Source organism: Caenorhabditis remanei, chromosome II, assembly GCF_010183535.1.
Source record: "Caenorhabditis remanei strain PX506 chromosome II, whole genome shotgun sequence".
NCBI lineage: Eukaryota > Metazoa > Nematoda > Chromadorea > Rhabditida > Rhabditidae > Caenorhabditis > Caenorhabditis remanei.
The window spans coordinates 15998676-16016845 of NC_071329.1; the positions used below are offsets into that span (position 1 = coordinate 15998676).

An 18170-nucleotide genomic window follows, 5' to 3' on the forward strand; every position below is an offset into this window, starting at 1 on the left:
AGTGGCTTCGTCATGATGTTAGTAAGTTTGAAGGCTCAAATATAGTGGAGAGTAGACAAGAAAAATCGATTCACACCGTATCGTACACAATGAGAGAAGGAGATGATGGTCTCTACTCTACGAGGAGGAGATTTGTTTGCTGAGCCTTGAATGTGGTGACGTGGATATGCAGATGTTGAGTGACTTAGATCTAATCTGTGTCAATTAACACCTGAGAGAATGGAAGACATCATAGATTCACTGATCTCATTTCAGCTCACTCGGTTACAAATCAAGTGACAGAGCTGAAATTAGGGGCATGGTTTAGTGAACTATATGTAAAGAAGAGTCAAAACTCGTCAACATTGACAAAAGAAATCGATTGGACAGTGTCGTATACAACGGGAGGAGGACTACTACACGAAGAGGAGATTTGTTTGATGAGCCTTGAAGATGGTGAATGCCGTGTATCTAATCTGTGTCAATTAACACCTGAGGGACTTTCGAATAATGGAAGACTGCTGTTGAGTATCCCGGTTGAAATATTTCTTGGTCGGAATTTGTTTCAGCTCAGTTACGAACCGAGTGCTGATTACTATGCACTTGAAATCATTATGAAACTTAAAACAAATGCTTTATTCATTAAGAAAATTTTGAAAAAATCTCAAACTTTTCAAATGTTTAAATCGCAGGAAAATATAATAGAAAATCAAAAGTATGCTGAACTTATATAGACAGAAACAACAAACATACACCCAATTATTCCCGCCAAAAATAAAATGCAACAAAAAAAACTTATAAAATCTAAGATACAATCAAGAATGGTAGCTGGGCGAGTTGATCCGATCGGCATCACTTCCAATTTTGTTTGATCCAGCCCAAAAAAATCCCTTCTGGAGATGTACAAAACCAACTCAGATGTCGGGCTGCATGGAAAGGAAATGCACGGGGAATAGAGAAATCTTCTGGAAAAACGGGTATTGTTTCAGATGAGATCTTTGATGTTTAGAAAACTCACGGCCAATCACAGCTCTTGAGAACGACTTTTTGTCCATTCGATATTTCCAGTACGTCTTCCACAAAACCTGGTAATCCTATTATTTGGCTTTGGCAATGTGAAGTGAAAACCCTCCCTATCTCGTAATGGTTCTCTTGCCATGATTGAACAAGCGTTGCCATGCTTTCTGCCTCCAAATGGAAGTTTTCAAATACTATATTCTTGTTTTTGGCGTTGAACAAAATATCTGTTATCCGTTCTAATGTTCCTCTGTCCACTTCACTAACCCGAATAACCAACTTTTCAGCAATATCGGCGTATTCAATACTTGATGTAGTGTTGGAAATGTTCATTCTGAGAAATTTCAGGGGGAAGCTACTTATATGGAGGAAAGGGAGCACTAGTGCAAAGTCCAAATCTCCTGACTTCACGGAGTCTGCATTTATTTTCAGATTTTTCGGAATGCAACCAAAATCTAGAACTTTAAATTCCTTAGTTTGAATGCTCTTTCTTCCTCTCAATAAGAATTTGAGTCTTTCTGCTACACTTATTTCCATGCCAGCTTTGTTTTTGTATGGCTTTGATTGTATGGATTTAGTGTTAATCCTTATTTTATTCTTTCTAAATGATAGGTAATCCAAATGCAGTGGGGTTTCTTTTTCGATAGGACGCAGTGTTGGACAATGGGATATTATTTCAAGCCTGGAAACTTACTGAGACTATTCAAAACTGATAAAGACCTTAACGTACCGCTTATTTGCTTCTACATACTCGAAGATTGCTTTCAAACTCAAGGTGGTCCATGGCTTGGTCATGGAGTTAGTGAATGGAGGTTCGAATACTGAAGAAAAACAGACGGCAAGAGATCGATATAACCTTGGAGGTGAAATGACTGAGCAGGCTAAGAGGCGAAGGAGCAGATGGTGAGAATCGTAGATGAATCGAAAGGTGATGCAGATAGGATTTATGTCGATTAGCACCTGTCGACAGAGTGTCTCAAAGATTCCGAGATGAATGTATTCAGATGTGTCTTACTAGATTGAATGTGTTAGAATCCTTTTCAAACCGTCTTCATTAAAACGTATCATAGTTCATAGATATGAAAAAAGAAGTTTTCATACATTCGTATCAATGTTTAATTCTCAGAAAACTGAAAAGGAAATCGAATCAAAGCAGAATATAAAAGGAAGACAGGAGAACCAAACATAAACAAGAGCATTATCACCAAAAATAAGAACATAAATGAAAAAATGAAAAAAATTATGACAGGATCAAGATACGTAGCTGGACGAGTTGATCCGATCGGCATCACTTCCAATTTCGTTTGATATGGTTGACAGATATTTTTTCTGTAACTGTACAAAACCAGCTCACATGTCGAGTTGTATGGGAACGTAATGCAAGGGGAATAGAGGAATCTTCTGAAAAAACAGATACAGTTACATTAAAGATGAGATGTTTGATGTTTAGAAAACTCACGGCCAATCACAGCCCTTGATCAGAACTTTTCGTCCATTCGTTCTTGCCAGTACTTCTTCCACAAATTCCGATGATCCTGATATTATGTTTTGGTTATATGAAGTGAAAATCCTCCCAACCTTGTATTGGTTCTGTTGCCATGATTGAACAAGCGCAGCCATATTTGCTGCCCACAAACGCAAGTTTTCAAATACTATGTTCTGGTTTCTGGGGTGGAACAAAACATTTGCTATCCATTGAGTTCCTCTACCCGCTCCACTAACCCGAATAACCAACTTTTTAGCAATATCGGCGTATTCAATACTTGCTGAAGTGTTGGAAATGTTCATTTTGAGAACTTTCAGCGGGAAGCTACTTATATGGAGGAAAGGGAGCACTAGTGCAAAGTCCAAATCTCCTGAATTCACGGAGTCTGCATTTATTTTCGGATTTTTCGGAATGCAACCAATATCTAGAACTTTAAATTACTTAGTTCGAATACTCTTTCTTCCTTCCAATAAAGATTTGAGTCTTTTTTCTGTACTTATTTTTTTGCCAGCTTTGTTCTTGTATGATGTTCGTTTTATGATTGTTGTGTTAAGCTGGATTTCATTCTTTCTAAATGAAAGGTACTTCAGACGCAGTGGGACTTCTTTTTCGATATGACGGAGCGTTGGACAATGCGATTTTATTTTGAACCTGAAAACGTATTGAGACTAATCAAAACTGATAAAGTCTCTAACTTACCGCTTATTTACATCTACATGCTCGAAAACTGCTTTCAAGCTCAAGTAGGTCCATGGGCTGGTCATGGATTTAGTGAATGTGAGGTGAATATTGAAGGACAACGGTAAGAGATCGATTATATAACCTTGAAGGTGAAATGGCTGTGCAGCCGGAGAGGACAAAGGAGCAGATGGTGAGAATCGTAGATTTTTGATGACGTGGATTTATTTGTATTTGCTGGGAGGAATGTACATAATAATAGGATCCTTCAGTAGTATCTCTTCAGACATTATATGAACATAATTAGTCTACATACAACTACACAATTTCTACGTCCTCCTAATCCGACGTGCGATTTCCACGTTTAACAAGAACACTGCTAAACGTAATAACCTGTACTTTCCCATTGCTCTATTGTTGCAAACAAACAGATACACACATTCTACAGAATGTATTATGCAAAAATTTAACAATTATGCAAAAATTTAAGAAATATGAAAAATAAAATTATCCTATTCTTGATATTGTATCAAACCAAAAACTAACCGCTTATTACCATCCATGTATTGAACGACAGCTTTTAAGCTGAGGTACGTCCTTGGCCCCGTCATGAATTTAGTAAATTGCAAGACTCGAACACTGTGCAATAGTGTCGTACACAACGGGAGGTGGAGATGACGGTCTCTAAACCACGACGAGGAGATATGTTTGCTGAGTCTTGAAGGTAGTGACGTGGATATGCAGAAGATGAGTGACGTAGATCTAATCTGTGGCAGTTAGCACCTGAGAGACTTCCAAATAATGGAAGACAGCAACAGTTCTAAATATCCCGATTAAAATATTTCACACGAACACTTTATTCATAAAGAAAATTTTGAAAAAATCTCAAACTTTTCAAATGTTTAATTCTCAGTAAAACAGAATAGAAAATCAAAATAATGCTGAAATAATATAGATAGGAATACCAAACATACACGCAATGATTCCCGCCAAAAAAAAAATACAACAAAGAAAACTTGTAAAATCTAAGATACAATCAAGAATGGTAGCTGGGCGAGTTGATCCGATCGGCATCATTTCCAATTTTGTTTGATTCAGTCCGAAGTAATCACGTTTGCAGCTGTACAAAACCAACTCAGATGTCGGGTTGCATGGGAAGGTAATGCACGGTGAATACAATATTCTTCTGGAAAAACGGATATTGTTCTAGATGGGATGTTTGATGTTTAGAAAACTCACGGCCAATCACAGCTCTTGAGAACGACTTTTTGTCCATTCGATCTTTCCAGTACGTCTTCCACAAAACCTGGTGATCCTGTTATTATGTTTTGGATATATGAAGTAAAAATCCTCCCAATCTCGTATTGGTTCTCTTGCCATGATTGAACAAGCACTGCCATGCTTTCTGCCTCTAAACGGAAGTTTTCAAATATTATGTTTTGGTTTCTGGCGTTGAACAAAACATCTGTCATCCTTTCCAGTGTTCCTCTATCCACTTCACTAACCCGAATAACCAACTTTCCAGCAATTTCGGCATATGCAATATATGCTGGAGTGTTGGAAATGTTCGTTCTCAGAAATTTTAGCGGGAAGCTACTTGTATCAAGGAAAGAGAGCACTAGTGAAAAGTCCAAATCTCCAGAGTTCACCGAATCCACATAAATTTTCAGATTTCTTGGAATGCAACTTAAATCTAGAACTTCCAGTTCCTTAGTCCGGATACTCTTCCTTCCTCTCAAGAATGATTTGAGTCTTTCTATATTCTTGACAGCTCTGTATTTGTATGTCTTTGGTTGTATGAATCTTTTGTTAAGCCAGATCTCATTTTTCCTAAACGATAGGCAATCCAGATGCAGTGGGGTTTCCTTTTCGATAGGACGCAGTGTTGGACAATGGGATATTATTTTGAGCCTGGAAACTTATTGAGAATATTCAAAACTGATGAAGTGGCGAAACATACCGCTTATTTGCTTCTACATACTCGAAAACAGCTTTCAAACTCAAGTTGGTCCATGTCTTGGTCATGGTTTTAGTGAATGGAGGTTTGAGGACAATGGAAGAAGATCGATATAACCTTGGAGGGGTAATGACTGAGCAGCTGGAGAGGAGAAGAAGCAGATGGTCAGAATCGTAGGTGTTCGATGACGTGGGTTTATTTGCATTTGCTGGGAGGAATGTAATAATAGAATCCCTTAGTAGTATTTCTTCTTATACATAATTAGTCTACACATAGTGTGATTTCCATGTATAACAAGAACACACCTAACCTAGCCACCTGTACTTTCCCAGATTCCTCTATTGTTGCCATAAATCAAATACACACATCCTACAGAATCTGTTCATTCGACCTTCTTATACTCCTTTCTCTCCCCGCAACCGACCACATCTATTGATTTCTTGCGAGATTTTACTGTCCTTATTCTTCAATCATCATGCCAACCAGAGGCTTACCATATGACAGTCTCAGAACTGTTCTACAGTATATAGAAGCCAACAAAAGGTATTTTCGCTCTTTCTCAAAAATACTTTTGTTTTTCTTTGTTTCAGATTTTGTCTATCCCAGCGCATTCCAACAATTCGTTGCGCTGAAAAAGCTGTACCACTCAAAATCGACTATCTTCAGTTTGATGATTTCGGAATTACAGTCAATAAAACTTCCTATTCTCTGGCCGTTTATAGAGACTTCCACTAAGGCTCCGACTATTTTCAAAAAGAAAAAGATGAGGATGGTATTCGATTTGATCTAGACCAGTACGGTTTCCAACTTCAAATGAACAAGACGGACCTGGTCCCGGGAGAAGTGATTTTTGGAGATGTGAGAGTTGAAAATCACAATTTTAATGGAAACCAATTACATATCCCAATTACGTTTCCCTGGTCTTCCCAAAAACATGATATGACAATGAGACGTTGCTTTGACAAGCATTTGGAGCTCTTCCAAATTGCATTGAAAACCCGATTGGATCAAGGAAATCCAGTCCGAGGAATGGAAGTACTTAATTCTTTTCCAGTGATGACCAAAATGTTCTCAGACGACGAACTGGTTCGCGGAGAACTAACTGCAAAGGAATTGAAGATAAAACTGTCATATCTCAATTGTGTGCAAACTTCGTCACTGAAGATTTTAAGTCATCATTTGCGCAGATGTCTCCAGCCGTTTGACTGTCTAGATAACAATAAACCACTCCCCTTCACACCACTTATCCAACTCACTATCAAAAAAGAAAGCCAAGAAAAACGAATCAAACGGTATCCATACACAATGAAGCTACACGAAGCAGTTCGAAAACTCAACTGGATGATGTTTGGTGGACGGAAATCAGTTGTACAAGTTCACAATTTTCCTTTCACTGATGAAAGCATTACACTCCGAATTCCTAAAGGATTGAAGCTTCGAGTACGGAAACTTAGATTCAAAAAGAATATGTATGATCGCTTTGAAGCTTTGAACAATTTGATCGATGAGTCCAGTTACCCACTTAAAAAATTCTACACTCTCCACGAGAGAGAAGAAATTGGTCACTTTGCTCACCACGCTTTAACAAGCGCGCAGCGAATCGTTTTGGAAGGAGCGGCACCACCAGATATCGATTTATTATTGAACTTGAGCAACAAAATTGTGCACTTCAAGTACATTTGGTCTCCAGATTTCTCTATTGAGGAGCTTCTTACATTCGCCCGAAATATAATCACAGCAGGATCCCCGGTTGGAGTTCAAAGATCATTCAGAATGTCAAATAATCTTTCAATCAAAACTTTATTGAATCGTGTTGCGGATCAGTTCAATTTGATCAGATCAAACAGGTAAGGTTTGAATTAAATTAGTCAAAATTCAAACATTTTTCAGAAGTGTTTCTATTCGGATGGGAAATGAAACCAAGCTCAATATCTCTTACAAATTTGCAAAATGCTGTAAAGAAGACAATTTACAAATGAAGAAGTGGGTTCTCAAAATGACGGTTGTACCTGAACTCAGTTTGTCATCGTTCTTTGAGAAACTGAAGAAATTGAAGATTACTGATGGCACATTATAATACATAGTAATTTTTCATTATTTGGAATTTTCTCTTCTTGCTCTTTTGTGTTTTTAAAAAAGGTTTCTGTGTCTTGTCAAATCCTGTTTTCTACCGTCGTTCATCATAAATAAAGTGCAATTTCAATAAAAAAGCGAGCTCAATTTTCTTCATTCCCGTGACAACACCGTGACAACACCATGATAACACCTCAAAGTTCCTGGCGGCAAAATTCAAAATTCAAATTTTCTCGATTTTTTGAACTTTTTTCTCGAAAATTGAAATTTAGGGCTATCATTCAGAATTAGAAGAAATTCTGGAAAATCATCAAATATGTTCACATTTTCGATGAAAAATTGAAAAAATTTCAAAAAATGTGCGAAAAATAGGTTAATTTTTTGAAGCCGGGCCTTCGGGGCTTCCTGGGCCTTGCCGGGCTGGGCTTTGACAAATATGATTCTATGTCGATTTTCCCCATTACACCTCTGCCTGTTTTTTTGTCAATTAGTTCAACTTTCCTGAATCAGAGTTGAGCGGAATTCCGCCTTCCGCCTTCCGCTTTCCGCCACTTTTTTCTTTCCGCCTTCCGCCTTCCGCTATTTTAAGATTTTTTCCGCCTTCGCCTACTCCAATTTACTGCTATTTTTTGAGGTTTTTTGCAGCAAAATAACCATTTTTAACGAAAAAAAACAAAAATTGACACAAATTTAACCATTTCAAGGGTTTTTACTACAAAACAAGGCTAAAATCTTCTTCTGAAAAGTGGCATTTTATTCCGCCTTCCGCCTTTTGGCATTTTCCTCATTTCCGCTTTCCGCATTCCGCCGGAAATTTCGCGCTTCCGCCTTCCGCTTTCCGCTCTCCGCCAAAAAAAATTTCATTCCTTTTTCCGCCTCCCGCCTTCCGCCATTTCAAAAACCCCATTACGCTCAACTCTGTTCCAGATCAAAATACAGTATTCCCCCTAATAGAGCATGCGCTTCTATTGGAGGGAATACTGTATGTACCTCGGTGTGTTTATTTGCCATCGCTACGCTTGTCAGATCCCAAATTTTTCATTTTCATGTGTTATTGTATTTCTCCTCACACATATTTCCTAACAGCTAGATCCATCATTTATGACTAATGGTATTCTTTTTATCGAAGCAACAACACTATTTCGTAATTCTTCTATGTCCTTCTTTCTGGCCCTTTTGGTTCCTCCTGTCTGTATTTTTGCTGGCATGAGCAGAGTGCGGCCCCGGGTCCCCGAGACCCGGGTCTACCCGGGTAGTTCTACCCGAACCCGGGTTTTGGGGCTCGGGTAACCCGGGTATTCGGTTCGGGTACCCGGGAAAACCCGGGTATACCCGGATCGGGTAATACCCGGGCCGGGTAACCCGGGTACCCGGGTATTACCCGGGTTACCCGGGTTTTACCCGGGTATTACCCGGGTTACCCGGGTTTTACCCGGGTATTACCCGGGTCGGGTACCCGGGTATCTAGGTATCCAAAGTTAATTGTTTTGCTTATTTTTCAACATTTTGTTCAATTCTAAAGCATGACAACTTGTTTCTCCGCTTTTACTCCGCCAGCAGGGAGAAGAAAATGATGTTTTTTTCTGGATTTTTTTTGCTCGTGATTTTTTCTTTAGTTCAAGTTTTTTTTCTCAAAAACCATCAAGTTTCTGTTGTTTAATTGTTTTTGCAATCAATTCTGTACTTTAGTAAAAAATTCGAAACTTTCGAAAAATACCAAAAATTATCAACAAAAAACTTTTTTAAATTAATTTTTTTAAAATTTTGTACTGAAAACACAACCCAGGAGAACTCCTGAACCACATTCTTGCAAAAGAAAGCAAAATCTGTTCTAACATTTTACAAAACTGCTACCTGATAAAAACTGCATTACCCGACCCGGGTACCCGGGTATTACCCGGGTAATACCCGCCCCGGGTAATACCCGACCCGGGTAACCCGGGTTTACCCGGGTCGGGTTTTGTCCTACCCGGGTAATACCCGACCCGGGTCGGGTACCGGCGGGTTACCCGGATCCCCGAAAAACCCGGATCCCCGGGTATTACCCGGGTTTTTGAGCCCGGGGCCGCACTCTGGGCATGAGTGTGTTATAATATACCAATTCCCATTTAATTAATCTAAAACGTCATCTATAAATTCTGAGGCCAAATCAATGTCATATTCGGATCAAACATAACTTGTTCGTTTTCGGTGATCTCTCTTTCTTGTGATAATGTGGGAACCCAATATCGATATAACTGATTATTACATGTGTTTCAAAATGTGGTATTTCATATCAAGTAGGTTTATTAACGTTAGAAAATGAGTAAAAATACAATGAGGGAAAGAGAAATACAGAAGATATTCCCACAATATAGAAGAAAGAAAAACGATTAGTGTGGTTGCACAAAACAATTAATTAGAAATATAATTTCCTTAAATACGACAATTTTACTGAAATTCCATGATAGGAGACAGTTCAAAATGGGAAAAACGAAGAACATGAATAAGAAAGAAAATAATAATATTTCATGTTACGTTTGAAAGGGTTTGGAGTGTTTAAATCACAAGTATAGCTTCATTTTTGTAGTTGACAACTTTTTTGTACGACCAGCTCAAAAATCTCAAAAAAGTTGTCAACTAAAAAAATGAAGCTCCACTCGTAATTTATAAACTCCATAAACAATCAATATTGCGAGACAATAAGGGAGGCCGTCTCACACTCATAAAGTTGACGATTTTAAACTAAAAATTACAAGTGTTCCTTTATCTATGGCCACTGCTATAGGAATGAGGAGGATTAGCATTAATAATGCAGAACATAAAATTATTAGAAAATCTACGAAAATATCAAAAATGGTTGCTGGTCGCGTAGATCCGATTTGCATAACTTCAAGTTTGGCTCTTCTATTCCATTGGTCCATCTCTTACACTGTACAAAACCAGCTCGGACGTCCGATTTAACGGGAATGAAACGCAACGACGAGCCATATTGTTTCTGAAAAAAAAGTATTTTGACAACTTGCGGGACAGGAGAATAAGATTAAAACTTACTGTAAAACGGAATCGCTGAAATTAGAAATCCTTCCATTCAAAACTTCTAGTAGTTCGAAGACATTAGGAAATTCGTCAAAATTAGGAAAACCTATTGGTAGAATCCGGAATCCAGGCTGCATTGTCAAGACGGTTCCGATTTGTTTCTGGTTATTTATCCAATTTTGGATGAGAGCAACCGTATCATTAGTTGACAATCTAATGTATTCTAGTACTATATTGGGGCTCTTGCGGTCGTACAAAATGCTTCGAACCAAATATTCCTTTTCCTGATCAAAATTAGATAGGAAAAGTATCAATGTCTGAGTGAATCCCAAATACTCTTTGAGATTTGGAGTTTTAGCAATGTTCACTCGCAGTTCTCTCAACGGGAAGCTAGATCTGTTGATGAAAGGAAGGACCCTTTCAAAGTCTAAGTTTCCAGAGTCCAAGTTCCTTGGACTGATTTTCAGTCTGTCTGGGATCACACTTGAATTGTGAACTTTCAAAATTTCCACGCGAACATGTTTTCTGCCGTCCAAAATTGTTTTGATTCTTAGTGATTTTGATTCCACCTTGTAGCAGACAGCGTTGGCTACAATTTTTCTTTTATTGAGAGTCAGAGATTTCAGTTTCAATGGCACTGAGCTTTCGGCTGACCGAAGTGCTGGACAATGGAAATTGAGCTCAAGTCTGTAATGAATTAATTCGGAAAATATACCAAAAGTGATGAAATATGAAAGATGAAAGGATCCATAGTAGTGCGAGGCGTAAAGTCGCGGAAACGCGCTTCGTCGCACAATGGTTGGCACGGTGCCAACAAAAAGACTTGGCTGAGAGCCAAGTTCGAATTTTACGTTTATCTTTCCATATTAACTCCGATGCGCACGGAACGCGACTCATAAAAAATTAAATTTTCTTGTTGCAGACCATACGACTCGCACTGCTGAGAGGATCCTATTCTCAATGTTGTATCAAAATAAAAACTGACCGCTTATTAACATCCATGTATTGGAAGACAGCTTTCAAGCTCAGGTACGCCCATGACTTCGTCATGATGTTAGTAAGTAAGAAGATTCAAATACTGTGGAATGTCGACAAGAAAAATTGATTGGGCAGAGTGGTACACAACGGGAGGAGGAGATGACGGTCCCTTCACCGCTACGAGTAGGTTTGTTTGCTGAGCCTTGACGGTTGTGACGTGGATATGCAGATGTTGAGTGACGTAGATCTAATCTTTCTCAATTAGCACCTATCGAATAATGGAAGACAGCAAAAATGAATAGATTCACTTATGAATATCCCTGTTAAATGATTTCTTGGTCTGAATGCTCAGTTACTAATCGATTGATGCTTGTTGTACACTTGAGACAGTTATAAAACTTAAAAGAAAACACCTTTCAGGATCTCCTCCTTCTGGTAGTGACGATGTGGATGCTTTTCCCGATTTATCAGATGACGCGACTTTATAATCGGATGAGATCGCCTGTTGTCACGATTTTGAAGATTTCGTAGATCGACAATTCCGGAAGGTTTCGGGGTTTCAGAATCAACTCTTCATGAACATATTTTCGTCTTGTCATGTGACACATCGCGGGCCGTTACGGTGATGCACTTTTTAGTGGCCTTAATAGATGTGTGTTCTCTACCGAAACTATTTGGGAATGATCGACTTGAAATATGAAAAACATCTTGGCACAGTAATAAATCTGATTGCGCTTTATCAAATGGAAAATTTACCGAAAAATTGTATCAAAAAAGTTCAAAAATTCAAATCCGGGTTTAGTTTTGTGTAATTATGTATCGTTTCTTTATTGTAATTATTTTTATTCAATAATTATCTGAATTTCATCGAGTTAACTGCAGAAATGGCGGAAGAAGTATGACGATTAGCAGTGAAAAATAAAGAAATGAAGGAAATGAAAATATCAAAAAAGGTTCCTGGTCCAGTAGATCCGATTGGCATCACTTCTAGTTTGGTTCTTCTTTTCCCACTTGGTCCATCTCTAATACTATACAAAACCAACTCGGATGTTTGGTTGAACGGGAACGAAATGCAACGGCGATTCAAATTTCTGGAAAAATATGTTTAAACGCATATTGTGGTCAGTTATGATAGAAGAATGTTCTAGAAATTTCAATTCAGTAAAGTGGGCTTTTTCCATATGCTGATATTTCTGGCGTTATTTTTTATAGTTTCTAGTGTTATTCTATCAATATTCTCCATATTCTATAGAATTTATTGAAGAATTCAACAAAAATGATCGAAACTACAGTCAAAATTTGAAAAATCAACGCGGTCAGAAGTCTAATTTCAAGGCCACCGGACCCCATTTTCTTCGGTAATTTCACTGCTCAAACTTTCCGGCGCTCGTTTTCAACGGGTCGAGCACCGAATTAAAAAAATCTTGAAGTATGAAAATTAACTCGTCTAAATGCATAAATTATAATATGAAAATATCATAACTGACCACAATATATGTTTTAAGGTTTTTTACATGATCTGACCATTTGCGGGCAACAAGATTGAAACTTACTGTAAAACGGAATAGTTGAAATAAGCAATCCTTCCATTCAAATTTTCTAGTGTTTCGTCAAGATAAGGAAATGGCATATCACAATATTTATTCTGCATTGTCAAGAACGTTCCAATTTCTTTCTGGTTATCTCTCCAATTTTGGATGAGAGCAACCGTAGTATTACTCGTCAGAAAATGGTTTTCTAGTACTATATTAGGGATTTGGGGATCGTACAAAACGCTCCGAACCAAATCTGCATTTGTTTCGAAAAGAATCAATGTCTGAGTGAATCCCAAATAATTTGTGAGATTTGGAGTTTTAGCAATGTTCACTCGGAGTTCTTTCAACGGGAAGCTAGATCTGTTTATAAAAGGAAACACCCTTTCGAGGTCTAAGTTTCCAGAATCCAAGTTCCTCGTACTGATTTTCAGACTGCCTGGGATCACACTTGAATTGTGAACTTTCAAAATTTCCACGCGAACATGTTTTCTGCCGTCCAAAATTGTTTTGATTCTTAGTGATTTTGATTCCACTTTTTTTTGTCTTCTCCACTTTTTTGATCCCCATTTTTTTTGTCTCCACTTTTTTGATCCTTTGTGATTTTGATACCACTCCACCTTGTAGCAAACACCGTTGGCTACAATTTTTTCTTTTTCGAAAGTCAGGCATTGCAGGTTCAACGGCACTGAGCATTCGGCAGACCGAAGTGCTGGACAATGGAAATTTAGTTCCAGTCTGAAATGGAATTTTTCGGAAAATATAAAAAATTGAAGAAATATGAAATGATCCACAGCAGTGCAAAGCGTAAAGTCGCGGAAACGCCGCGCTTAGTAGCACAACGGTTGCCACGGTGCTAAAAAAAACTTGGCTGGGTGCCAAGTTCGAATTTTACGTTTATTTGTCGTATTTTTTAATATAAACCGCGGCGCGCAAGCAACGCGACTGCTTCGTATTGTAATATCAAAACAAAAACTGACCGTTTATTACCATCCATGTATTGAAAGACAGCTTTCAAGCTGAGGTACGTCCATGGCTTCGTCATGATGTTAGTAAGTTTGAATATTCAAATACTGTGGGATGTCGACAAGAAAAATCGATTGGTCGTACACAAGAGATGAGGAGATGACGGTCTCTACTCTACACCACAACGAGGAGATTTGTTTGCTAAGCTCAGTAGATGGTGACGTGGATATGCAGACGATGAATGACGTGGATCTAATCTATGTCAATTAACACCTGAGAGATTTGCGAATAATAGAAGACAGCAAAAGTTATAATTATCCCGATTAAAATATTTCTTGGTCTAAATTTTTTCAGCTTAGCTTCAAATCGAGTGTTGCTTATTATGCATTTGAAACCATTTTGAAACTTAAAAACGAAAACTTTATTCATAAAGAAAATTATGAAAAAAATTTCAAACTTTTCAAATGTTTAATTTTCAGGAAAACAGAATAAAAAATCAAAAGAATGCAGAAATTAAAAAGTAGATAGAGGGATACCAAACATACACACTATTATTCGCTTCAAAAATAAACCACAATTAAAACAATTAAAACGATCTATGAAAGGATCAAGAAGGGTAGCCGGGCGAGTTGATCCACCGATGGTTGGAAAACGTGGGGTTAGGTGTTGGCAGACATTTATACAGGTCGTGTCTCTCGTTGTAAAATGTTCACCATAAGAAAAGTTTGATGGCTCATAACTCGGTCCACGGAAACACTTTGCAGATTTTTATTGCAGATTTGGAATCCTCGGGGTCGAAATTACCTATTGTCAAATTTATAGAAAAAGTTCAACTCGGTCCGTCGTGTACTTCCCTTGTGAACTTGCCGTTTATTGCCTTTAGGAATGTCGAGATAGTAGAAGAATTTTCTAGAAAAAAGAAGAACGAAATCGACAGGACGTTTATTAAAACTTGTGACACATAATTATGATAATTAAAATCAAAACTTCAAAATTGAACTGACGGGTTTTTGATGACGTCAATACTCACGTATCCCATCAACCAGCCTGCAATAAATGCCAGAATTGGAACGTGGAAAAAGTTTAAAACAAGAGAAAATTCTGATTCCTGCCCCTGAGCGTAGAATTGATAAGGATGATGTGGATGATGTTGATGAAATGAATTGATAGATGAAGCTGGGAAAATTTCCATTTTCAAGTTGAAAGTAAATCCTTCGAGTCCTTTCTCTTCGGTACCATAGAGGATGAGTTCAGACGTGTTGTTCATCGGGAGAATAAGGCAAGGTGTGGCGAGGGAAGGAGATAATCTAAAAGGAAAATAGTTGGTTTCATTAAACCACATTTCTGATCCTAGATTCAAAATTGTAACTTTTGAAAATACAACATTTGTTTTCAGTTCTATATCATTATTCTACTTACTTCTCGTTTTCTTCCATCGCTGCAACGTTTCCTCCAAAACATCTTCTCACTTTCTTCATCACCTTCTCAACAGTTTTGCTCTCATATCGTTCCCATGTGAACGATGCTCCGATATCCCTCTTACTTTCCAGCCAGCTTTCAACAACACTCATTACTTCTCTATCTGACAATTTCGCCTGTTTGAGAACTATTTCTTTATTTGGCAGAAATGCTAAAATGACCCCCCAGTTAATTTTATTTTTGTGGGTACTGAAATCAATGATCCCCAGCTTTTCAGCCCGATGAACCATAGGGATATGAAGATCTGTTTGGTTTCTTGCCACAAATTTCAATTCTTTCAATGGGGAACTTGTTTGATTAATAACTGGAATCAATCGTTTTAGTTCAAGAAGCCCCGTGTCAAGCCTCTTGACTTTAACCCTCATGTTCTCTGGCAGTGGGAACAGATCGAGAAGATAAACTCTGAAAGTCATCTTATTCACTGAGATTTCATATCTATCTTTCAATAGTGCATCCATCAACCTTCTGAATACTTGAGCTCTCGTCATGTGACTAGGTAGAGGTATTTGGCGTTTGACTCTTTTCGAATGAGCGGTTATTTGCTTCGAGGAGACATGGAAATCGATGTGGTTGATGGTGATCCGGAAGTGATCGAGACAGAGACGATCCAAGTATAAGGGGAGTGACTTCTCAACTTGGTGGAGTGCCAGGCATCGGAGGGAGAGTTGAATTCTGTAAAAATGAGTTTGTAGACTTGAATAAAAACGTCTGGAATCTTATTAATGTTTACCTCTTATTCGAATCCAAAAATTTCAAAACACATTCTGTAGATAAATACGACAGAGCGGGTTGCATATTGAGTGTCTGTCGAAGGGAGAATAAGAAATTGCTGGACTACTACTACTACTAGATTAGCAACCTAACCAACCCCAGCTGTCTTGGTTATTAGGTGGACTTGCAGAGGAGGAAGTGTGAAATGTCTAATCCACTTATGGGAAACGTCGAAGTAGTGAGAGATGAGAAGATCTGAGAAATGAAAAAAAGAAGGTTTTTTCACTGGTTTCTTCACCGGGGAAAACCGAAGAAAATCGATTTTCACCGGTTTTTGTTTTTGAAAACCCGGTAGAGTTTAACCGGGAGGAAGAAAAACCGGTTTTTCTTTAATTTTATTTCCGGTGGAGCACCCTTCTTGTGAGTAACTTAACCTGAAATGTCTTAAATTCTGTGATTGAATATAATTTCTGACATCATTTTCCGTACTATCGATCCAGAAATTATGGCTACTGGCAGCAGACTACTCCCGAGAAAAATTGAATACGACAGAGGTTTTTTACAAGAATGATATAGCTTCCGGAGAGATTTTGTATAAATTCAATAAGCCTGTAGTCACGGAAATCATGATTTTGGATTCTAAAACAACGGAATATGAATATCAGAAACGATAGAAGAGGAGAGGTTTGGTTTTTTTTCGCTTTCTCTCGCTTGGAATCATTCCATCCTGACTTCCAAACTTCTTTAAAATTCACACAAATGAATGTATCGGTCAGGAGCGCAAGTTTGAAGAAGAGTCCATCAGATTCAAGCCCGAACATGATTCATATATTGAGATTGAGGCAAAGAAATATGGTTACGGTATCAACAAAGAGGATGGGAAGGGTTCGGACGAAGCGAGGAGTTTTTTGAAGTCATTGAGCTGCAAAATTGGAAGACGACGTCGCTGGTCAGGCCCAATTATTGGAGTTTATTAATTCATGTGATATCTATTAGATTTCTAATCGAGACTGTTTTATCTGCATGCTTTAAGATGTGTTTTAACTGCTTGTTTTTTAATAATAATTATGAATAAGAATAAATCTGCCAATACAGGTGTTGCGTCTTCTTTGTTTTCAGTTATTCTCATTACAGTACTCCGCCGGCATACTTGCGACAAGCCGGGCCAATTTGAAAATTTTCTGCCCGGCTCGTGTTTCAGTACAAACATTGAAAATTGAACTTTTTTGAGAAAAATTGAATTTCCTGCAAAAAAGTCGAGTTTCCGACTATGTTTTCAAGTTTTAATTTATTTATTTATTGAATACGATCGCAAGTATCGTGAAGGTAAGAAAATAATAGTGAAATATCCAGAGAAATATAAGCATCCGGGGAAGGGTTAAACGGGATGTTAAATGCCAAGCAAAAGACAAAAAAAAGCTATCGTAGTGGGATCAGTTAGGTGAGATGGGCGGTCGGTCAGAGCTGATGGCAGAGCTGATGGCAACGCGGCTAAGTGTGCGGTGAGTGAAGAAGTTGCGCCTAGTTTTAGTTTTTCCTGCTTTCCAGTGGAATGTGTTGTTACTGCGTGTTTTAGTGAATGTGTTGGTCGTGAAGAAGTCTTCAGTGTTAATATCAATTTTGCCTAGTTGCATTTTGAGAATCATTTTGTAGTCTGTTGTTTGTCTGCGGTGCTCCAGAGAGGCTGGGCCATATTTGGCGTTACGTTGATTGGCTGACAAGTAGCCCGGGTCGGATGGTGTAAGATACCTCCCAATCTGTCTGCTGAGGAGGCGGCGTGTGAACGAATTCTGTATCGATTCGATTGCCTGATATCGCATTTTTTGTACGGGCTGCTTACTTCTGTTCCATATTCTAGAACTGGTCTAATGAAAGTTTTATACAAAAGAGTCATGATTTTTGAGTCCTTACTACTGTAGCTCGTAAATATTTGGGAGACAAGGAATTTAGGTGGTGGCCTTGTGCCAATGTTCACTGAAGTCAAGTTTGGGGCTTATGAGGAATCCAAGATCTCTAATCAGTGTTTTCTGACAAACAGTATCACCTTCTATACTCAGGGAATTTTGAGCGAATCGCCCACCGTTTGGGCGATTTGCCCACCAATTGGGCGGCCGTGCCCACCCGGGTTGGGCACTACCGCCCAAATCAAGGGCGAATCGCCCAACGTGTGATGTTTTTAGCGCTCGCTTTCCTTGCCGATTCTCATATATTTTGCTTGTAAAAACAGAAGGCAGTTATTGTTTTCATCAATATTTATTAATTCAATTAAAAAGAAAAAATTTATCAAGTCTCTGGC

The 18170-nt window shown here is 38.3% G+C and overlaps 6 protein-coding genes across 6 annotated transcripts; 2 read left to right on the forward strand and 4 right to left on the reverse strand.

Annotated features, from left to right (window-relative positions):
• Positions 1 to 264: 264 nt before the first annotated feature.
• GCK72_007277 (uncharacterized protein) lies at positions 265 to 5185 on the reverse strand (the record flags this gene model as incomplete). Its single annotated transcript, XM_053726083.1, has 10 exons — positions 265 to 284; positions 793 to 944; positions 998 to 1678; positions 1727 to 1817; positions 2267 to 2397; positions 2456 to 2906; positions 4195 to 4346; positions 4400 to 4709; positions 4758 to 5071; positions 5121 to 5185. The coding sequence occupies 10 exons, from the start codon at positions 5183 to 5185 to the stop codon at positions 265 to 267; spliced, it is 2367 nt and encodes a 788-aa protein (XP_053590277.1).
• A 407-nt stretch (positions 5186 to 5592) lies between these two features.
• GCK72_007278 (uncharacterized protein) lies at positions 5593 to 5852 on the forward strand (the record flags this gene model as incomplete). The annotated part of the gene is made up of 2 exons (XM_053726084.1): positions 5593 to 5660; positions 5708 to 5852. 2 exons carry the CDS (start codon positions 5593 to 5595, stop codon positions 5850 to 5852), a joined length of 213 nt encoding a protein of 70 aa, XP_053590278.1.
• Positions 5853 to 5930: 78 nt separating this feature from the next.
• Positions 5931 to 7194, forward strand: GCK72_007279 (uncharacterized protein; the record flags this gene model as incomplete). The annotated part of the gene is made up of 2 exons (XM_053726085.1): positions 5931 to 6964; positions 7008 to 7194. The coding sequence occupies 2 exons, from the start codon at positions 5931 to 5933 to the stop codon at positions 7192 to 7194; spliced, it is 1221 nt and encodes a 406-aa protein (XP_053590279.1).
• A 2882-nt stretch (positions 7195 to 10076) lies between these two features.
• On the reverse strand, positions 10077 to 11258 carry GCK72_007280 (uncharacterized protein; the record flags this gene model as incomplete). The annotated part of the gene is made up of 3 exons (XM_053726086.1): positions 10077 to 10167; positions 10224 to 10895; positions 11194 to 11258. The coding sequence occupies 3 exons, from the start codon at positions 11256 to 11258 to the stop codon at positions 10077 to 10079; spliced, it is 828 nt and encodes a 275-aa protein (XP_053590280.1).
• Positions 11259 to 12039: 781 nt separating this feature from the next.
• On the reverse strand, positions 12040 to 13763 carry GCK72_007281 (uncharacterized protein; the record flags this gene model as incomplete). The annotated part of the gene is made up of 3 exons (XM_003103790.2): positions 12040 to 12277; positions 12740 to 13456; positions 13699 to 13763. The coding sequence occupies 3 exons, from the start codon at positions 13761 to 13763 to the stop codon at positions 12040 to 12042; spliced, it is 1020 nt and encodes a 339-aa protein (XP_003103838.2).
• Positions 13764 to 13767: 4 nt separating this feature from the next.
• GCK72_007282 (uncharacterized protein) lies at positions 13768 to 15958 on the reverse strand (the record flags this gene model as incomplete). The annotated part of the gene is made up of 4 exons (XM_053726087.1): positions 13768 to 13941; positions 14715 to 14991; positions 15104 to 15835; positions 15894 to 15958. The coding sequence occupies 4 exons, from the start codon at positions 15956 to 15958 to the stop codon at positions 13768 to 13770; spliced, it is 1248 nt and encodes a 415-aa protein (XP_053590281.1).
• Between the last annotated feature and the right edge of the window lie 2212 nt (positions 15959 to 18170).